Source organism: Amblyomma mixtum, chromosome 8 (genome assembly GCF_055824585.1).
Source record: "Amblyomma mixtum isolate Tamu chromosome 8, ASM5582458v1, whole genome shotgun sequence".
Taxonomy (NCBI): Eukaryota; Metazoa; Arthropoda; class Arachnida; order Ixodida; family Ixodidae; genus Amblyomma; species Amblyomma mixtum.
The window spans coordinates 55,800,647-55,822,774 of record NC_143019.1 but is presented as its reverse complement, the minus strand read 5'-3'; the positions used below and the strand labels follow the sequence as shown (position 1 = coordinate 55,822,774).

The 22,128-nt window shown below is 48.0% G+C and overlaps 2 protein-coding genes across 4 annotated transcripts; one reads left to right on the top strand and one right to left on the bottom strand.

Moving 5' to 3' along the window:
• Nucleotides 1–910: 910 nt before the first annotated feature.
• LOC149332511 (sulfotransferase 1B1-like) lies at nucleotides 911–12,546 on the bottom strand. Its single transcript, XM_089558116.1, has 3 exons — nucleotides 12,111–12,546; nucleotides 5,156–5,500; nucleotides 911–1,233 (listed from the first exon to the last, which is right to left on the bottom strand). Exons 1-3 carry the CDS (start codon nucleotides 12,384–12,386, stop codon nucleotides 913–915), a joined length of 942 nt encoding a protein of 313 aa, XP_089414242.1. The 5' UTR covers nucleotides 12,387–12,546; the 3' UTR covers nucleotides 911–912.
• Nucleotides 12,547–12,742: 196 nt separating this feature from the next.
• On the top strand, nucleotides 12,743–21,912 carry LOC149332510 (sulfotransferase 1C2-like). Of its 3 annotated transcripts, none has more exons than XM_089555794.1 (3): nucleotides 12,743–12,806; nucleotides 19,613–19,907; nucleotides 20,744–21,912. In XM_089555794.1, exons 2-3 carry the CDS (start codon nucleotides 19,614–19,616, stop codon nucleotides 21,539–21,541), a joined length of 1,092 nt encoding a protein of 363 aa, XP_089411920.1. In that variant the 5' UTR covers nucleotides 12,743–12,806; nucleotide 19,613; the 3' UTR covers nucleotides 21,542–21,912. The 3 variants fall into 3 exon arrangements, with proteins under 3 accessions (XP_089411920.1, XP_089411919.1, XP_089411918.1); XM_089555793.1 differs by having other exon boundaries at nucleotides 12,751–13,086; XM_089555792.1 differs by having other exon boundaries at nucleotides 12,751–13,086; nucleotides 19,606–19,907.
• Nucleotides 21,913–22,128: the final 216 nt, after the last annotated feature.

Sequence of the window (22,128 nt, the reverse complement as noted above, 5' to 3'; positions counted from 1 at the left end):
GCATACACTTGCTGAGGACAGCCAAATCCTGCGGACATTTTGCTAATCCATGACCCTATAAAGGCTTTCGCCTTAAAAGTAAACACCCGGTAGGATGAGCCGGATACGCAAAGAGATTCGCATCACGAACTAGTAGCAGTTTCTGCAAATAACCTTATCGTGATACCGAAACCTGCAATAGGATTGTTGAATTTCATTGCATGCAGTATGTGAAACTTGGCATTAGCACTAGTACGGCAAAAATCTTGCTTGTGCGTCGCTCGTTGCCTTAGCAACCGTTAAGCCAAGCGACAGAATCTGAGCCGGGTCACCCCCGAAATCCTTGGCGGATTTGGACTAAAATTGATGTCGAACCATAACTGCTCGGGGTGCATGACTTGGGAAAAGAGCCTAGGCCTCAAAATCGCATAAACAGGCACCCCACTGCGGCATATGTGGTACTGTGGCAGCCTCAGGACTGCCACGGTACCACATGTACAGCCTTTGTCAAAAGTTCAGAGCCCAGGGGGTTTGCTTCTAAGCACTATTGTGGCGCTCCTGTAGCACTCGTGGAAGTCCTACGCATCGGAGGGAAAAGGACCAAAAATCTTCTTACCTTCAGGAGATTTGGGACTCTGAGGACGCATTACGAGCAAAGCAGTGTGGCCCAGAAGCAAACCCCCTGGGCTCTAAACTTTTGACAAAGGCTGTACACATGTAAAAGGACAACGTGTCCGCCGAGCCATAACGAAGGCTAAATTTTGCCCTAGCGCTGTCCATAGACCCCAACCAGGGCGCTAAGGCTGCCACTGATACCCACAACGCAACGAAGGCTCCAAGTTTCTCACTTGTACTGTCCTCCGGGCCACAGCGAGGGCCCCAGGGCTGCCCGCTAAGTCCTGTCCTCTCGATAGCATGAGACCAGTTTGCGTACTAGCCAGACCGTGGCTCTACGTATTCAGTCCAGAAGGCGTGCATGTCTGTGCCGCCGAGGGCGCGATCGTAAGCGTCTCTGAAGCGGCGCTCCTGGTCTTCGGTGAAGACGGACCTCCAGTCTCCGATGATTCCCTTGCGGAACAGCGCGGCGGTCGGGTGCTGGCGCGAGAAGTCGCCCTCGGCGAAATTCTCCACGTCGGTCATTTCCCGGAGCCTTTTCAGCGACGTCTGTTCCAGGAGGCGGTCCAGGAGGTCAGCATCCGCGGACAGTCTCGAGGCGGCCTCCGAATTCAGGAACTGGGCGAGCTTCAGCGCAACCTGCGGTTGGAAGTCGCACGGAGCGAAACGCCGGGGTAAGGAAACAAATGTGTCTTATGTACAGAGGGCAAAACGATTGCCTAGAACACGTTCTGAGCGCGTTTCAGGCTAAACACGGGATATCTAGCGTTAACATTTGGTTAGAAATTATATGGGTGTAAGCAGGTGCAGCTAAACTCATAGGATTTAATCATAATTTGTTGCTTTCCTGGTCGCGGCGCCTTTGGGAGCTGCGGAACAAACAGTTCGGTCGTTCAAGACATGTGTTTTGCCCTCTGTACTTTCGATAAGCTATGCATCTAGGCCATTGTCATTGATAAAAGGTGTCGCCATCGGCTTCGACGCAGTATGCCATAACCTAAAAAGTTAGGCAGCGGTTCAACTCTTCCGAACCTGAAATTCACGTAGCGAAAGCTACATAAGCATGATTCAATAAGGTTTTCATGATGTGAACAGCGCGAACTACAAGGGACAAGAAAAAGAAGGGACACAGGACGATCGCTGACTCGCAACTAAAAGGTTTACTCACTGAAACCTTCTTATATGAAGAGACAATCAAAGGCTGTTCACATCATGAATATCTACCAACTCGCCCAACTGAACGTTTTGCTAAATCAATAAGGTTTATCTTTGGCACATATTTTATTGTTTCTTAATTCTCCTCACCACTTCCCAGACGCTTATTCGTTTTCATTGATTGGCTTGATGGAGACAAAGACTGATCGATGGTCAGTAAAGTAGTTCACGATGAGCGATGTCTGTCGGATGGTCACAAGAGGCTTACCGCAATGTTCGAAGATGTGCGCTCTCCTTCGACCGCGCTATAAGTCAGCGCGCTTTCTTTCCTCCACAGCGTCTAAGTCATGCGCACAGCTCTGGTTATATGCACTACATACCTGACGTCACAACTGTGAATTGAGTCACGTAACACAACGTGATTACCACACGGCTTTCTTACTGCCTCTGCCAGCAACTTGCAAGGTCAGAATTTAATCCCAAAGTTCAAGGTCAAATGTCAATGTCAAAGGTCACGATCGAAGGTCAAGGTCAAAGTTGAAAGGTGGTCCACACATGGTTAGGGATATGTGCCTAGCAATACTAGCCACGACTTATCTCAAGGTCGTTTCAAGGTCATTCGGAAGCTCACGGCGAAATGCGTCCCAGCTATAGTAGTGTAGCTCTCGCTACAAAAGCTCGCGTTCACCACGGCTCAATGAAATGTTTGGATAGCCTCCAAAGTGAGTGCTGTAGGCAATTAGCTCTCCTGCAGTCCAGCAGGTGATGTCTTCCACGGTGGGTAAAGCGCAAATCAGAATCCTGCCCTCGTGAAGTAATGGGGGGAGGGGAGCAAGCGCGGAAAACCTTGGAGCTTTTTTTCGTTCCCTCATTCACACAGAGGCGTTCTCGTCGTCATCTGTTTTCAGACGGACTGCACCGAGCTCAACACGACAAGGACAGTACAAAATAAAGAATATATGAATAAGTACTAAATACCTAGTTTAATTAAATGAGTACACACTTTATTACTCGATCTCAGCGATATGGAGCCATGTACAACTCATTCAGCAGCTGTGTTCGTAATTGCCTCCTGCAATGCCAGTGAACGGCCGCCGCTCTTAGCAGCGGCTTGACAGTGCTATCAGTACTTTCCGCAGCGGCGCGGCGGCCGTTCATTTCGCCACGGTAAGCGGGCACGCTCCGCTTGCTCGAAGCGCCGTTGAGAGCGCTGCAATTTGGTATCGCACGAGCCTAGTCACGTGGTATTTTTTCATATTTCGCGGGCTTTCTTTAGATGCCGGAAAAAAGGACCCCGTTGGAGATACGATGCTACAATAAACTGTATTGGTTGTTTATAAACCTGCTTCACAACCTAATTTAACGGTCTTGGCACTAAAATGAATATTTGAAAATTTTCATAATTCATCTTAGTTAATCAACTATTTAAGCGCAATGAAAAAAATATTCTGAGGGGCGCCACATGATGGCAAACAATGTATCGTTGGTCTCAGCGGGCTGCTGTTTACCGCTTTTTTTAAATCCTTGGTTCAAGTTACGTGAAATACCCTGTATATAAAGTCCCACTTTAACCAAGCGGTACAAATGTGCTTGCGTAGCCTAGCGGTACCGTGTTTGACTTGCAACCCGCGGGTCGGGGGGGTTCCGTTGTGCCGCTGGTGTGGCTGGTGCCACCTATGGGAGCCTCTTGTAACAATCACTTTTCCGACCAGTCCGGATTTTTTCTTCACGCTAACGGCAACGCCGACACCAGTTTTTATGCGACATGGGCCTATACGTTTTGGCTTAAAGTACTGCTATGTCCCTTTCCGAATAGTGTGGTTTTAATTGGAAAAGTCTACCTATCTTTTAAGATGACCTTGCGCACAATATAAAAGTTTCTCCAATCTAGCCCAGGAAGCGTAAAGAGGGGAGGGGTTCAGATCAGCCTAACACCTCGTCTAGATGCACCCCCATCGTCGAAAGCTGTACACCAGCTCAGACACTCTTTCGTTGGGTAAATGACTTTGGCAGCGAAAAATCGTTGGAGGCCAGGGGAGAGCCTTTGTGCGCAAGAACAGCAGTTTTAATGATTTCCGGGTCCCCATGAAAACAAACATCTAAAGATTTCCGAACGAGCAAGCAGGCAATCCAAAATTTCCCTTTGATTACACCATGCAAGTCTAAAGGGCATTCAATAAATAATGCACCTTTTTTTCTCAGCCAATTTTAATCCTAAACTCGAAATTTCCTATGAGACACCCTTTAAATCGTTCTGCGTGATCTCGAGAATTTGTAATAATTTCCAACAGATGGCAGCTCTGTAATCAGCTTTCAAAATGGCGGTTAAACTAAGGTACGATCCACACAGAGAGCTGTGATATTTCTTTTTGCGGAAAAATGAAACCATCGCAAATATTCACAGCGCTTAAAAAATGTCTGCGGAGACTAGGAAGTGGGAAAAATGCACGGTGAGTCGGTGGGCGAAGGGTCTGTAACCATCGGACTAAGGACAAAGAAATATGATCTGCCGCGCGACGGCCGGCAGCATACAGCTGTGACGCCTGCAACTTTACCACCGTGTGGACTCTTATTCGAAGTGATCGACTGGTCTCAATCAAACAACTCGGTGGACAACTTGACACCCCTGTTGGTAATTCCCGCGAAATTGTCCGAAATTTCGGGTATTCAAACAGAGAGCTAAAGACTTCGGAAAGATATGGTGCAATCAAGCCCATCCAATTTTGAGAAAAAAAAATGGATGTCATTACTTACTGAACCACGTAACATTTTTTTAGTGCCAAGTGTTATTACGCGCACGGCACTTTTTAGATTGAATTTCTTTGGAGGAGAAATTCTAGAGGCCCGTGTACTGTGCGATGTCAGTGCACGTAAAAGAACCCCAGGTGGTCGAAATTTCCGAAGGCCTCCACTACGGCGTCTCTCATAGCCTTAGTCGCTTTGGGACGTTAAACCCCATAAACCAAACCAAACCAAACCTTTTTAGATTGTTGACTTCGGTTGCCGTGTTCAGTATTCTCGCAAGATGGCTGTTGAGTGCGCGTTGGATAACCGAGCCAAATACACCTGCTCTTTGCGCAGGTAAAACTCCAGGAGAAAAGGGACCATTAAGATTTAAAGGGGTGTCACACCTTCCATCTTTTCGTGTTTTGCCTACCCGATTTTACCTGCGTAAAGAATTTAAAATGAATGGTTTTCTTCACAGTGTCTTGCACATCATCCTTAAGGTTCCCGAAACAGTGCCAGGAGGGCTAGACTTGCATAAGCCCTCACCTTCCGTGATAGCGCGAGATTGCTTGAGATCGCCCAGGGTATTCGCGTGATTCCACAAGATACCTACCCTGTGCGACATCCTAGAGGTTAGTGTAAGTCTGGCAGAGGTACTACCCCCGCAGAAGCCCCTCACCTCTCTGGGCTGCGTCTTGAGCTCCTCGTAGTAGACGAGGAGCACGTTGTCGTGCTCCCTGCTCCGCTCGTACCAGGAGCGCGCTTGCTGGAAGGGCTCCCCGCCCACCAGTCCTCCGCTGAGGAACTCGTCCAGGAAGTGGCCGAAGCCGTAGTCCGACGGCAGGCCCGTTAGATGGCGCCTGCCGTAGCGCATGTGGAAGAAGGAGACGGCCACGTCGAACGGGTTGCGCAGGCACACCACGAACTTGGCCGCGCTTCCCGGTCGGTGCAGGACATCGGCCGGCAGGTGCGTCTTGATGAAGCGAGGAGGGGGCCGCTCGGCCACGGTGGACGAGGTGCCGAGCTGCGTCATCACCGGCAGAGTAAAGCGGACTGTGCGGGACAAAGATGCTTCCAGAGCCTTTCCCCGCTGATCCACACGGCATGTCAGCGCACGTCAATGAACCCCAAGTGGTCTAAACAAATCCGGAGCCCTCCACTACGGCGTCCCTCTCAGCAAGCGTGCAGCTTCGGCAGTTTAAAGGGGCAGTGAGGACAAATTTAATTTGGACTCTGTCGTTAGAGTACCGGTTTCTTACGACAATTAGGCTACTATAACTGAAAATGGAGCTTGAAAAAGCAAAAACAGTTGAACCTTGTTATAATGGAGTTGAAAAGACCCGGCGATTAATTCGCTATGGCCGTAATTTCGTTATAGCCCGCGTTGATCGAGCTTCCAAAGGGAATAATCATTCCTTCATTATATCCATTATTTCGTTATAAACAGTTTCGTTATAACGTGGTTCGACTGCAAAAGGCTAAAACAATGAAATATAGGTGTCGCCACCGCCGACCGTACTGGCAAGCAAACTGCGATGACGTCAAGACTTTTGATTTTTTATTGACATTTTCCAAATTTTCTCTTTTTCCCCTCAATGGCAGTTTCCAAACTGTACAGTGCGGGAAATAACCTACACTGTGATATCTCGGTTGCTTTGTACATTTATCTAAGCCGACCGAGATAAGCAACTGTTGGTATAGACGCATGCGCATAAGTTGATTCCCTGAGAGAAAGCTGGACGCCTGAGAATCAGTGGGCGCATTTGTTTTTCAGTCCCGGACTGTCCGGGACTACTTGCGGACTCGAGTCCGGTATTTGTTTTTCTCGGGCAGCCCGAAAGCTCCGCCCACCTGCCTGCATCGCCATAGCAACGCGTTCGTTTTTAGCCTATGGCAGTCCGCGGGCTGCTGAGAAGGCAGCAGACGACAGCTGCGCGCCGCGCTGGCAGCCATATTGAGTTAGACTCCGTGTGCATTTTGAGTGCTTTTCGTGTCCCTGGAGGTCGATATCATGCGTTAAATCTTCACATGACCTCCGTAGCTCCTCTCTGAGCCATCGCAAGACTTTTTGTTCTTGCATCTTCGTTTATTTTCTTGAAATCCACCGCACACGGACGCGCGTTCGGAGCTGCGAGCGCGTATTGTTTGCTCGTGTCGTCAAGAGGTTCTTGTTCGCTTGTTTTGCCACATGCTGTCTGTACGCTTACCCGAAAGCATCGCAGGTGAACCACTCGTATACTGGAGCAGCTATAGAGCTTGTTGTCAACATTTTTGCGGAGGCTTTCGTCTATCCGCCTTTCCGCAACGAGTTGGGCTACTTTGTGCGAACTTCGCCGCAAGCAGTAGCGGCGAGCATACCTCCGAAGCTGAGTTCTGTAATGCACCTACGCTAAGCTGACAGTACAGTCTTTAAATCGACTCAGTATCATGATCGAGCGCACGGCGTTGCTTCGGCGTCGTAGTGGCCGTGGCTTGCATCGTGTGCTAGCAGATGACAGCGTCCTTGTACGGTAACCGAGGGGGAGCCCGACTCTGGCGCCGTGTTCGAAAGCAGCCTATGGCAAGTAGGTCATGTGACCATGACGCTTTTCCTGTCCGAGCGGAAGCCGAGACCTGCCAGCAAGTAGTCCGGGACTGGAAAAACAAATGCGGCCAGTCGCTGCAGGTTTGAAGCCCCTGTCGTCGACGGAGCTGCCGTTACTACTGCCGCTGCCTTCTGCGCGCCATATGCTGACCTAAAAAGCGGACTCAGCGTTATCGGCGTGCCTGCCGCTTATCAGACAACGACGCCTCCGTTTCTGGCGCAATGGCAGACGGCAATTACGGCTCGCACCGGAAGAAACACAGATGCTTTTGAAAAGCTGTTGCAAAATGCGTAACGCGTCCGTAACATCGGAAACAGCAGTGGCGAGATCATTTCCCCGTAAACCGAGGGGCTACGGCGAATAACCCCATAAAAGTTGGATTCACAACTGCACATGAAGAGCTTTACACCCCAAAAGGCAGTGTAATGACATTGTTATGATGAAATTACAGCAATTCGTTTACTATTTCAGTGATATAGCTGGTAATTGTACGTGGGGTTAGTGTCCAGGAGAGACACACAGGTTATGAGGGATGCCATAATGTAGGGCTACGGATTAACTGCAGGTCACCTTAAGTTATTTGACGTACACTGACATCACAATGCACGAGGATGTATTTTAAGCTTCGCATCTATCGCAATGTAACGGCCGCGTCAGGGATTCGATCCTGGGACCTTGGGCTAAGTAACCGAAGGCCATAATCACATAGTAACCGCAAAAGGTTGCAGTAACTTGGCTGCTTGAGAAGTGATTTCTCGAGAATTTGCGGTGCTAGCGGCGCACTTCTTTTCAGAAGTTTCTAGGCCACCGGCTTGCAGCTGAAAGGCATAACCACCGAACCAACACGGTGGATGGAGGGCATTTACGAAGTAAAATGCTAGTGCTAGCTTTGAGTAGATGTGGCTATCGTATTGTTGCCCGACAGAAGTTTAGGAGGATCGAAGCGCTCGCTGTATGCCCCACGTCTATTCTATTAAATCATCATCCTATCAATGCAGTTTTAAGGCGAAAGCCTATAATGGCTCTCACTGTCGTCCGTAAACAAAGCGTGCCACACGCGCTTAACTCGGGAACTATAAATAATAGAAGAAAATCAATGGTTGCTTCAGATAGAGGAGGAAAAAACGAACCTAGAACTGTGGATTAATTAGTTAATTAATTATAGGCAAGAATGTCAAAATTTCGTCGAAATACGGCGGACGTCGATAGAGCCACGGGAACGGTGTGACGTCACGTCCACCGGAAGTCGTCACGGCATAGTGAAAATTGTCACGGAATGGTCGGAGAAACGTTGAATTTGTGTCAATTAGATGGAAAAACGAGTAATTAAGCGTAATTAACACTTAAGATCCCCGAAAGATGCATAATATCGGTATCGATATAGCCACGGGAACGGTGTGACGTCACATTCACGCGAAGTCGTCACGGCATAGTGTCCTCGACTTTCGCCTCACTTTAGTCGCCAAACGGTCCTCGCAATTTTTTTCATGTTACGGCTCACCGCCACGTTACTATCTCGTATCGAGCCATGTGTGTTAGGTTAGCCCGCTTATGAAGGTTAGGAAACTCAATGAAAAGAATGATTAGTCTAGCGAAATCTTTTCTTTTGACATACAACACATTTGACCAGCGAATGTGGTACAGACTGCTCGTCCAGTGTGCTCCAATTACAATACTGGTCAGTGCGGTAACGCTGCCCAAGCCCTCCTGACTTGCGTCAAACAACAGGACTGGCGCTGAACGAACGACTAAGATTTTATAGAAAAACGGCAGAGCTTTGAATGCAAATAAGCCATCACATGTCCAAGAAGATAATGAATCGCCATAAGATTGGAAAACCAGCATCAAAACCACTCGAACGGTTATCACAGAGAGCGTGAACAACACACAGCCCGAAAATCACGGGAAGGCATGTGCAGCTACTTGAAAAAGAAAAAAAAAATACGGATGAATCATGAAAAACAAAAGAACAGGAAGTCATATCGTATCAAAGGCTGAGACTCGGAAGTCATTAAGCGTAGCAAACGCAGAGTCAAACGCGTGAAAGCAAAACAACGAAAGAACACCCCAGGAGACCCCCCCCCCCCCCCCGGCAACAATTCAAGTAAAAATAAATAAAAAACGTAGTAAAAGCAGTGACAAGGAAGTGAGAGAAAACAGTACGAGAAAACAAAGCACCCAGCGAAGAGAAACCTAAAAGCACAAAGGCGTTTTTTTGTAGTAAAAGCAGTGACAAGGAAGTGAGAGAAAACAGTACGAGAAAACAAAGCACCCAGCGAAGAGAAACCTAAAAGCACAAAGCGTTTTTTTTTTTTTTTAAGTAGCTGCACATGCCTTCCCGTGATTTTCGGGCTGTGTGTAGTTCACGCTCTCTGTGATAACCGTTCCAGTGGTTTTCATGCTGGTTTTTCATTATCTTCGTGGACATGTGATGGCCTGTTTTGCATTTAAAGCTCTGCCGTTTTTCAATAAAATTTCAGTCGTTAGTTCAGCGCCAGTCCTGTTGCTTGTGTCTTCTCTGCTGTCCGTGTTTTTTGCGCTGCATATACTTTCCTTAAAAGTTTCACTGAAACATTGTGTCAAAGCTCCAACACCATACGAATGCCACATACCAGTCCCTGTCGCTTCTTCGCACACTGACAGTGAAAGGGGGAGCATTTCTTTTATTTTAAAGCGTTCGCTTTTCTCAGCTCGTTTCCCGCCGTCGTTGTCTGCGTCTGCAGCGCATAGAACTTGGCAGCGTGCTGATAACATAATGGCGTCTATATCGTTGAACTTTTTCTCGATTCCGATAGCTTACAGTACGATTATGTTTTCCAACAACTACTCGTTATTTATGTAGCGACTTTTGTTTAATATGCACCGAATCTGCAGCCTTCACTATGATTGATAAAATTTTCCACCACATCAAGGAAAAAAAAAGAAACATGGGGCGCTTCAGTCTATAAGTTCAGTCACAAATGGCTTTTGAGCTGCAACAGGCTTTTCTGGGGGGTAATATTTATGTCCTGAATAAAAGGTCTATAAATGATTACGTGCGCTAAAGAGCAATTTCAAGTGACCTAGATTATGCTACGCGATAGCGTATGTATGCAGCTCGTTCGATATAAAAGCCGTCGGCGTAGTAGTAGTCGGCACCGTGTGCAGGAAATAACCGGGGCTGCGTAAAAAAAAAATCGTATCATGAGTATCGTGATAATTTGTGGTTATAGCGATTGATTGATTGGTGTTTGATAGGCGATGACGAGTTAATGAAATCACTGTAATTAATTGATTAATGAATAAATGAAAAATGAAAAAATTGGGGTTGAAAGGTATCAAAATGATGAGAACAAAAAGCCAATGCTTGATGATGCTAGTTAAGAAAATTTAGAGTGCGTGATTGATCAATTAATTAATTGAAGCAATTGAACAAAAATGAAAAATGCGTTCAAATTTGTCAAACTGCCCAGAATAGAAAGTCTAACCCACTATACGCTATCGCGTCACACCCTTATTTCGGAGCTTAAATGGACTCTGAGTTTTTTTTTTTTGTTTTTTTTACAAAGAAGCTGTAATGTATTCGCCATCAGGGTGTGTAAATTGCAATGTATTTTACTTTGCTGTGAAAATATCTAGCAGTGTCTTTTAAAAGTAATTTTGCCCAGTGTGAGCCGAGTAACGAGAAACGATGCGCATGGTTTATGGGGTTCAACGTTCTAAAGCAACTAAGGCTATGAGAGACGCCGTAGTGGAGGGCTCCGGAAATTTCGACCACCTGGGGTTCTTTAACGTGCACTGACATCGCACAGTACACGGGCCTCTAGAATTTCTCCTCCATCGAAATTCGACCGCCGCGGCCGGGATTGAACCCGCGTCTTTCGGGTCAGCAGCCGAGCACCATAACCACTGAGCCACCGCGGCGGGGCGAAGCTATAATGTATTCGCCATCGGGTGTGTAAATTGCAATGTATTTTACTTTGCTGTGAAAATATCTAGCAGTGTCTTTTATATGTCTTTTAAAAGTAATTTTGCCTAGTGTCAGCCGAGTAACGAGAAACGATGCGCATGGTTTATGGGGTTTAACATCCCAAAGCGACTCAGGCTATGAGAGACGCCGTAGTGAAGGGGCCCGGAAATTTCGACCACCTGGGGTTCTTTAACGAGCACTGACATCGCACAGTAAACGGGCCGCTAGAATTTCGCCTCCATCGAAATTGGACCGCCGCTGCCGGGATCGAATCCGCGTCTTTCGGGTCAGCAGCCGAGCACCATAACCACTGAGCCACCGCGGCGGGGCGAAGCTATAATGTATTCGCCATCGGGTGTGTAAATTGCAATGTATTTTACTTTGCTGTGAAAATATCTAGCAGTGTCTTTTAAAAGTAATTTTGCCCAGTGTGAGCCGAGTAACGAGAAACGATGCGCATGGTTTATGGGGTTTAACGTCCCAAAGCGACTCAGGCTATGAGAGACGCCGTAGTGAAGGGCTCCGGCATTTTCGACCACCTGGGGTTCTTTAACGTGCACTGACATCGCACAGTACACGGGCCTCTAGAATTTCTCCTCCATCGAAATTGTACCACCGCGGCCGGGATCGAACCCGCGTCTTTCGGGTCCGCAGCCGAACACCATAACCACTGAGCCACCGCGGCGGGGCGAAGCTATAATGTATTCGCCATCGGGGTGTGTAAATTGCAATGTATTTTACTTTGCTGTGAAAATATCTAGCAGTGTCTTTTATATGTCTTTTAAAAGTAATTTTGCCTAGTGTCAGCCGAGTAACGAGAAACGATGCGCATGGTTTATGGGGTTTAACATCCCAAAGCGACTCAGGCTATGAGAGACGCCGTAGTGAAGGGGCCCGGAAATTTCGACCACCTGGGGTTCTTTAACGAGCACTGACATCGCACAGTAAACGGGCCTCTAGAATTTCGCCTCCATCGAAATTGGACCGCCGCTGCCGGGATCGAATCCGCGTCTTTCGGGTCAGTAGCCGAGCACCATAACCACTGAGCCACCGCGGCGGCTCGATGCGCATGTGGTTGTCAGAAGAGAAGTATAGCTTACCAGGTCGATGTATGGAAAGTGCTCCTTGAGCATATCTTGCACATTTGGCATGGCGCCATCTTGGACCCGATGCAGGTTGTGGATGCCCCAGAGTATGTACTGGCACCACGTCGTACCGCTCTTCGGGAAAGTGGCCAGGATGACGTCACCGGCTCTGGGTTCGTAGCTCAGGGCCTCACGCGCTAGCCTCGCATCGCTCAGTGGTAGGAAGAACAAGCCATCCACCACGACCGGGTCCACTTCATAGTTCACCACGGAACCGTTTTCGGTCATCATCACGGTCTCTCGATCCCGGAATTTCGACGACGACTAGTAAGAAGGCGCTCGGAGTGCTTGAATTTGGCAGTATACCGGTCACGGCACTCCGCACAGCAGTAGTAGTAGTACAAGGCCTTTATTCGGCCACAATTTACAGGCCGAGCATGTCGACCGCCTGGGTGACCAGAAGTCATGTGTTTCTAAGTAAGCACCGTCAAGACCCTGAAACAAAATTCTTACTTTGCAGAATGTGGCGCCATCTATTAGCGAACAAATAAACTGCTCTATGAGAGCAAAACGTTGCTTGGAGAGAAAGATAGCTGACGCCACATACCCATTCACAGCGCTTCTGACAGCTAATCTCCGGTGTGCTGGAAAAACGAGGGACGTCGCTCGCCTGCTTGGTTAGGCTGAAGCTGGCGAACCACCTGCTACACGGTCAGTCGCTGTCATGCCGTCATGCAGCAGCTGTGACATCTCACTCTCTCGTCAGATTGGCCACTGACTAACTAAACAAGCGCCCCTACACGAGTTCAGAAGCGCGCGTCTCACTACTACTATAACTACCTCTACAGCGCCAATTTTCGCGCCAAAAATTTTCGCGCTGGACGACGTAGCACGCTGTGCAGTGCGAAAGTTCGTTCCACCCGAGAAGAGGTCGTTCAAGGATAAGGAGAAGAGAGTGAAAGAGGACCTAGCTCTCGACGAAGAAGCCCAAGTATGTGCCCTCTCTTTTTGCTGCCGTAGCTTTGACCTCGAAAAAATGATGTTGAGCAACTGCGTAGGACAGTGCGTGCTTTGATCCCTCGGGATGTGTGCCGACCCTGGCGGCGATGTTTTTCAGTGCGCAAGCGGGTATTTATTTATTTATTTATTATCAATACCTCAAATGCCCCAGGAATGGGGTATTACATGAGGGATGGGCTGAATTCTCCACTAATGAGAGATTGATGCGCGTGCGGGTTTTTATTTATTTATTTATTATCAATACCTCAAATGCCCCAGGAATGGGGTATTACATGAGGGATGGGCTGAATTCTCCACTAATGAGAGATTGATGCGCGTGCGGGTTTTTATTTATTTATTTATTATCAATACCTCAAATGCCCCAGGAATGGGGTATTACATGAGGGATGGGCTGAATGTTCCACTAATGAGAGATTGTATGGCAGCCTTGATGTGCAGTGGATCGGAGGGATGCACGGAGTCGATTGGCAGGCTGTTCCAGTCTCGAGCAGTTTGCACGAAGAATGAGCGCAGATGGGCTGTAGTCTGTGCTGGGGGAGGGTAGACTGCTTTGGGATGGTTGGTACGGCTTCATAAGCGATGAGCTGGCAAGATAGCTGAAACATCAAGTTGGCTATGATAAAATTTATGAAAGAGGCAGAGCCTAAAGATGCAACGTCCGGACTCGAGATTAGTAAGATTAGCCTCCGATTTAAGTGCAGTGAGGCTGGTGTGATAAGAGTAGTCCGAAAAAATAAATCTAGCTGCGCGATTCTGAACTGATTCGAGGGTGTTCCAAAGGTTAGATTGATGAGGGTCCCAGACTGAGCATGCGTACTCCAACTTCGGCCAGAAAAATGTGAGGTTCGGCTGCAGATGGTCTAGAACACTGCAGACGAACGATATTCGAGACAATGTGTTTGCTGTTATCAATCAATCAATCAATCAATCAATCAATCAATCAATCAATCAATCAATCAATCAATCAATTTGAAGTTGGAAGGGGGAACATGAAATGGCAGTACGGTTGAGGATATGTAAAGAATGCGCGGCTGACACAAACGGTCAGAAGTCAAAAGAGCTGTACAAGAGAGCACTTGCAAGCCGATCTTATCTGGTTTACTGAGGATACTCCGCCGGCTCTTGACTGCTAAGGTGGGCCGATGTAGAGGGGGGGGGGGGGGGGGGGGGGGGTTAGCACTTTTGCATGAGTTACTAGGTGAAAGACGGGGAACGGGCACTAGAGGAGATGATGTTTTTTGTTACATGTAGGTACGAAACATTACCCGTACAATCAGAGCGACTAATAACAGGATCGAGCTATACAGAACTGAACTCAAAGTAGCCAAAAGTATCCACATAATTTATTTTTCGTGTCACATTTGTCGCCAACGTCATATACCGAGTGTTCCAGCAAACGCATAAAAATCTATTACGGAAAATCGAGTTCGAAGTAGAAAGAAAATATTTTCAGCAATGAACTGTCATTTGCGTTAGACGCCAGTTGCTAAAACTTATGAAAATTATGTAACGAATTAATAAAAAAACAATAATTAACTTCTAACTTAGCGCAGTGTGGTTGTTAGTGTCTAAGGAGAGTTCGAAGCCATGTACAAGGCGATGTCATATTAAATTTGGAGCGAAGAAAAAGCCGATCTGTAATTGCAGCGCGGGCCGCCGCGGTGGCTCAGTGGTTATGGCGTTCGGCTGCTGACCCGAAAGACGCGGGTTCAGTCATGGCCGCGGCGGTCGAATTTGGATGGAGGCGAAATTCTAGACGCCCGTGTACTCTGTGGTGTAGATGAACCCCAGGGGCTCGAAATTCCTGGAGCCCTTCACTAAGGCGTCCCTCATAGCCCGAGTCACTTAGTGACGTTAAGAGCCATAAACCAAACCCATTCTTGTAGGGCAAGGAAACCCGGCGTTTTTTTTTTTTCGCACATGACAGGAACTGAGCGCATTAGGCGCGCAGGAAGCGCGTTGCAAAAGCAACGTTCGTTGATAACGCGCTGCAGCGATTACGGCGCCAAATTTGAACTCCCTGCTCGACCAGTTGACCAAGTGTTTTAGGGGAATCCCTCAAGGTGGAGTAGATTTGTAATAAGGGAGTAATTACTCATTGACGTCCACCCGAGCGCAGCCATACGGCTACAAAGGCTTTCTCAGAAACTTCGTAGTTATAGAAAAATTCGTCCTGGTCCGGGGTTCGAACCCGGGACCACCGCTTCACCGGAGCAGTCTCTCTACCACTTGAGCTAACCGGGACGGCAAGCTTATCGTAGGGCGAGAGCGAATTGATCAATAACTCGAAGTGGGAACTGTGTTCGTCAAATGTTTTAGGGGAATCCAGTTACCAGTTACATCATGGCATGCACTTTCTTTTACTCCATCGCTGTCAAAAATGACGTCCACGCTATTGGCGACCGCTATCCGTTTCTTTTCACCCAGCGCCCAAGCGAAGAATTGAGTACGACGCGCTACAACAGCGCATGCAGTTCTAGTTGGGCCCCGTGGGCACTTGGACACGTCATTACATTGTATCAGAGGACATTGTATGCCCTTACACAGCTGCTTTCCTACGCGCCTCATGTGCTGAGTTTAGATTTTGCGCGAAAAAAAAATCGTCGGATTTCCTGTCACTGCAGAGTGCGAGAGAACGGCTTTTGCATGTTTTGTTTTTTTTTAATATACTGAGAGCACTTTGCTGATTCTCGTGAGAACTGAATTCTATAGTGTGCCGAGGTATTAGTGTGCAGCAGTGTTGCTGCATAGGCTGAGAGAGCATTATACAGGGTGTTTCACCTGAGACTTTACACAATTTTTAAAAACGGGCTTTTTAAGTTAGAAGAGTGATTTTTGTCGGAATACTATTGTCAGCGGCGTAGTACATCAGAATACACTAAGATGTGATGACTAGCATGATGGCTGACTAATACTGAATAGCTAACTTTTTAACTATTACAGTTAGGCTCGTTAATTACTGACAGGCGTGTAGTCCGCCGTGAGTAATATTCATATCAGTTTTTAGAATTTCGAAAACGCAGTTACCATCGGCGCTGTGGCACAACGAATTCTGGCTGGATCGCGCCGAAATACATGTGCTTTCGAGAAGCTTGCAGGCAAAGCGACCTCTCCAGTGAACGTAACTCGTTGAAATAGCCAAAATTTTGGTGGGCTACAACGCCGACAATAACCGCGTTTTTCTAAAAACTTGCATGGATATTACTTATGGTGGGTTCTACACGCCTCTCAATAATTAAAGAGCCTAACAGTAGTCGTTCAAAAATTAACTATTCAATATGAGACAACCACTCTGCTAGTTAGCACGCCTTAGCTGTATTCTGATGTACAGAGGGCAATCAAACACATGCCTAGAACGAACGAACTGTGCGTTCCGCAGCTCCCAAAGTTACTGCGACCAGGAAGACAAAAAAAGGCGATGAAATCCTCTGAGCTTAACTGCACATGGTTACATCCAGACCATTTTTAACCAAATGTTATTGCTCGGATTCGCGTGCTCAGCCCGAAAAACGCCCAGAACGTGTTCTAGAGAAGCGTCTTGCCCTCTGTATGGATGGATGGATGGATAGGAGCGCCCCCTTTGAAACGGGGTGGTGGCAATTGCCACCATGCTCAGCTTTTCTTTATTTATTTTTGTTCAACTGTGTTGTCAATTCTCATTAAGATTCGCCATCTTCTTTACCTGCGGTTTCCTACACTTCTAACCTTATGTCACATCTCTGCTTTTCAGCCACCAATCCTCCAATCGCTTTTTTTTTTGCTAACTTCCACTGCAGACTACACCGCTGACAACGCCATGCCGAAAAAAGCGCCCTTCTAACTCACGAAGCCTATTTTTTAAGATTGTGTGAAGTCTTAGGTGAAACGCCCTGGATAGGAACACTCATAGGCATTTTTTCTTGTTCTTTTTTTCTAAGCCTAACCATAATATAGGAACACTAGTTAAGCCTAAGGACGACCAGCGCTTGCAGCCTGGGAGCAGCGCAGTTCGTCGCCCGACGCACCCGCGGGCGGGTCTGTTGCGGTAAGCTAAGCACATGAGCAGGCAGGCTATGCCCTGTAATACAGCGGGCAACTTTCTGATAGCACGGCTTTTTGTCTTTCCTAGTACACCGAGCCAAGCAGCTCTAAGGCACCGCGGCGCGATGGCAAAGTGTATAGTGCCAGTAGTGAGCGGAGCCTTGCTGATAAACGATCGTGGAGACACTCTTAAATACAAATACGTTTATCGTCGACTCGTCGTTGAGAGTATGTTTAGCTAGGCTCAGCTTGACAGGCTTCAACGAAGGAGCGGCTACCAGTGCGTACACTTATTTCCCATAAGCCCTTCCATGCACACCGGTAGCGCTGCAGTCTCTGATTAAGGTATATCCCGAGTGGCAACGGGGTAGCGGCACAGACCCTTGGTCCTTACGCCCCCCTCCTAGAGCGCTTCTAGAGGCCCTCCCAACAATCATCAGTATTCAGGACATTCCATACCATGCCCTATCTCATCAGGATATCCATATATGTTCTGATTCAATACAGGCTATACGCGCTATTCATGCGGGTTGGATTTCTGCACGACTACGTGATTATCTATAAGAAGCTCTCATCAAACTATACCTCCCCTCACTGTAGCATTGAGGTGTATTCCTGGTCACGCTGGAATCCCAGACCATGAGGTGGTGCATTGCCTCGACCGCGAACTTCAATACCGGACGCCTAGGATTCCCCGGCCTTATCGACCCACGTGGGACACTAATCTCCACTACAAACAATAAATAAATCTTCATTGTGACAACATTAGAGAAACTTTTCGTACAATTCCTGTCCCGGAAAAATCCTTCACCGCCGTGCAGCTGCTGATCCTTCGACGCATGCACCTCAATGCACTCCTCATACACCTGCTCGTTCTTCTCTTTACCATATCTGACACTACCCCGCTTACCTCAGTTGTACCGAACCCGAAGCTAATTTAGAACGTTCCCTTTTCGCCTGCCCCTCCCCCTGCCCTGATTTTCCATACCCTTCTACCCCAACGTGGCGGGCTTGGCTATAGCCAAGCCAGCTAACGGGACAGTTTGCCTTGGTGACCTTGACCCAGGACATCCTATAGACGCCTAACATTGAGATTAAATAATGTTTCTCTCTCTCTCTCTGATCAAAGTAAGATCATTACAGTAAAATCATCAACGTAATCATCGAGGGCTACCGCAGCTTTCTCACATCAGGTTTCATGATCTTCGATCCTGCATGCTCATTCGCTAATTTTAGGTATAGACGTTCATCCCACTGAGAACGAGCAACACTTCATGCCGAGCTGATACAGAGACATCCTGTTTCCAAGCACTGACACTTGTGAACACTCTTCACCTCTTACTGTTTTTAGAAATGATTTCTAATCTCGAACACGGCCCCTCATTGTCGTCTTTGAGATTGCCACGTGCCGGGCAACAGCGTGAAGTTTGTCATATAAAGAGTGTGTTTGAGCGCATTCTCTTGTATGGAAGAGAGAAATCGTTTGGACCGCTTTAGTGTCTCAGGCCCAAAGAAAGCAACCCAAGCGCAACTCTAGCCTTTCCCAGAAGTGAAAGGAAAACCGCAAGCAGGCGAGTGGATGCGGAGATTCTGATCTTTGAGCCGAGCTAACGAGCTTCTCGGAGTTGTATGGATATTGTCTACCTTATCGTCGTTCCGCGCTGCGCACTCGGTCGCAGTGGGAACCTGCGACGACCACCCCATTGACTTGAGCGCAGCCTTCAGGAGGCAGCAAATTCTTAAAATTTGTCCCGAGAGGAATAGACGACAGGCGCAGAGGTGGTTACGACTCGACTATATAAGAACGGCTCTTCTTTGGCTGCAGGCTCCCTTGTTACATTCCATCTATAGCTCCTAGTTAAACTGTGTATGCCGACGGTTTCTGACTGGCTTTCGTAGCGGTCTAGGCGATTGTATAAGTTGGTAGTTCGAGCGCGCACCTGAGGTATGGGCTTCGTTCAGCAGGATAGTGTAAAAGTTACGAAATTGTCTGAATATAGAACTTACTAAAGAAACAACAACAACAGTTGTAAAGTCTGGCTGGAAACTGAGTAACGGAGATGCGTCAAAAGGCCAGGTCCTAACTCTAAGGTGTAAGTAGCCACATCACAAGTAGGTGGCCTCATTAACGAAGGTGGTTGCAGGTCTTACCCGGAAAGATGAAAACGCATACCCAAGAAGCTGCATAAGCCCTCTCTGAAGGATAAGACCAAGCCGAAAGCTTCACTCAGTTCGTTGGCAGGATAGCTTAGAAATTTTGCTGCAGCAGGAAAGGACAAATGGTGGAAAATTTATATAGGAGGAGTCATTGAAATCTTGCCGGGAAAAGAAAGCTGTCTATTCATCTGACAGCAGCCTGAAGCTTGTTTAGAAATAACTATACAGGCAAGTACGTAGGAGGAGGTGGGGGTTGTGAAGATACAGCTCGCTTGTACCACGGCTGAACCTTAAACATCGAGTCCTATCCTAGGTTTCAGGATGTCGCAGGGACCCGAAGACCGGCCGGTAAAACGCACGTTGTTCCTGGACCTCGTCGACGGTGTCCTGGTGCCTCCGAAGTCTTTCCGACGGGACGTCGTCAGAGACGCGCTGAAGTACGAGGCTCGGCCGGGAGACATCTTCCTGGCCACGTACCCCAAGACCGGAGCCACATGGACGCAATACACGCTGTGGTGTCTGCTAAGCCTAAAACACGGGAAAGGAGAGGAGAGCACTCACGAGGTGCCCTCGTTCGCCGACATAATGACCAAGTGCGTGCCTTTCCTGGAACTGGTGAGCGACCAACACACGCATGAACTTTGTAGCATTGTACGTCAGTTTTCGGGTACCGCGCAGCCGGTCATTGCCGCACCGTTCTCAACTCAACATCCAATGATAGCATGCAGATGATCTAAGATAATCTGATTTATTGTGCGTGAAACCTACCAGCCCATCATGCGATATGACGAGTGTATGTCCTAAAATCCAATCGAAGAGGTATTCACCCATTGGCACCCTCGCTTACTAATAGTACATTAACATTAAAAAGATGAACAGAGACGTGACGCCACGTACCTGTGTGGAAAGACAATGTGATGGTGGCGTTGAAAAACCTATTTCTAATGTCGCACACAAAGTGAACAAGGGTTTTTGGAAGAGCCTCTGTGGGTTTGCCAACGTTTCGACAAGAGGGCTCGTCTTCGTCTTGTCGAAACGTTAGCAAGCATCCTGAGGCTTTCCCCTCTTTTGTTCGTTTTGTTTGTGTCAAAAAACCACCTGCTTACCATCTCTCTACCATTATTTTTAGTGAGTGTGACGCCACGTTCCTGTGTAGCAGGACCCTGATATGATGGTGGATGGATGGGGAACAGCAGGTTACAATTGGCAGCGCAGAGGATGAATTTACTAAATAATTAACTTGCAGTGCAATAATCATTGCTTTCACGGGCAGTCACAAGCATAGTGCGACCATGACCTAGTAGGCAGACTAGCCCCAATGTTTGCCCTTGCTAGTTGATCTCTGCATACCATGGTTGTCCTCCTGTAAGTAGCTAAAAGTCCATGCCTGTCGCGAGAGCACGATGACTTCGTGAAGCGGAGCAGTTTGTCCTGGTCCTCTCCTCTCGCAGGTTGGCCGCAAAGTTGTCGAGGACATGGCGGAGCCGCGTATCATCAAGCACCACCTGACTTTCACCGCCTCGCCGTACCATCCCGACGCCAAGTACGTGGTCATCGTTCGAAACCCATTCGACAGCGCTGTCTCCTTCTACCACCACTGCATGGGGGACCGCATCAACCTCGGCATGCGCGCCGACACGACGTTCGATGAGTTCTTCGAAGACTACATGGATGGCCACATGCCATTCGGACACTACTTCGAGCACGTCCTGTCCTGGTACGCCCACCGGAATGACCCCAACGTGTTCTTCTTTTACTACGAGAACTTCAAGCGCGACCCAGAGAGCACCGTACTCGCTTTGGCCAAGTTCGTGGATCAGACCGTCTGGGCAATGCTGCGGGCAGACAGGAGACTCCTCGACCAAGTTCTGCAACGCATCTCCTTCACCAACTTGAAGTCCAGCGTCTCGATTGTTGGTGACGTGCACCACGTGATGCACGATAGTAAGTCTAACGCAGCAGAAAGCTGCAAAGATGCACCTGGGGGTCAAGGTTCTGGAGCTGCAGAAGACACTTCAAATGATTCAGGATGCGGAAATGCTGACGGCGACGTGAAATGTGGCAGTCCTGCTGGCGGTAAGGACTCCGGTGAGTCGTTGGTGTCCCTGAGCAACTTTTTTCGAAAAGGTCAGGTCGGGGACTGGAGAAACTTGTTCAAGCCTGAACAGGAGAGGCGTCTTCGTGATATGTACGAGAGGCGCATGCGTGGGACGGAAATGTGGAACGTGTGGAAGGAGTACCTGTATTGACAGAGTCACTGGCAGGGTCTGCGGTTGGCCAGATGGCCGTTGAACGGTTTTCATATCAACGTATTTTGATATCAGTGTGATTACTGAAGGTGGAGTGATCTGGAAAAAAGGATACGACTGCTATACACTCGGCACCGCCCCAGCCTTTATCGGTCTAATGTGGAATCAGGCAATCGACTTAAAGATTCCATGACGGGTACACGCGCTTCAAAAGCAGTACAGCACCATTGCTCTTTCAAGCTCGAAGAATAGTTGAGATGCCAAGACTAGAACATACACAACACTAACAGCAGCAATGTCCGGCGCTCGACTGAACATCCACAGTAACTTTTAGCGCTCTTCGACCTGCTTCGCACTTTCGTTGACGACCGAGCTGGCTTCCTGAATAAATGGGGCAGCTTTGCATTGCCCTCTCACGAGCAGCGCTTTTCTGTGAACTTCGAACAGCAACTGGGTGACACCAGCTGAGGTCGCATAAACAACAGCGCAAGACGTTTGTGAGACAGAGTTAAAAAGAAGTGGCTGTGGTTTAGCTCTGGTTAAGCCTGGAGTGCCGCGGGAGCTCCGTCGAGCCGCCTACTTATACA

Excerpts from the sequence above, each read along its gene's own strand:
- LOC149332511 (XM_089558116.1), bottom strand. The coding sequence starts at position 12,386 with ATGATGACCGAAAACGGTTCCGTGGTGAACTATGAAGTGGACCCGGTC. Across the intron at positions 5,501-12,110 it reads ACTTTCCATACATCGACCTG|CTCGGCACCTCGTCCACCGT; the intron begins GTAAGCTATACT and ends GTGATGACGCAG. Across the intron at positions 1,234-5,155 it reads TCAAGACGCAGCCCAGAGAG|GTTGCGCTGAAGCTCGCCCA; the intron begins GTGAGGGGCTTC and ends TTCCAACCGCAG.
- LOC149332510 (XM_089555794.1), top strand. The coding sequence starts at position 19,614 with ATGTCGCAGGGACCCGAAGACCGGCCGGTAAAACGCACGTTGTTCCTG. Across the intron at positions 19,908-20,743 it reads GCGTGCCTTTCCTGGAACTG|GTTGGCCGCAAAGTTGTCGA; the intron begins GTGAGCGACCAA and ends CTCCTCTCGCAG.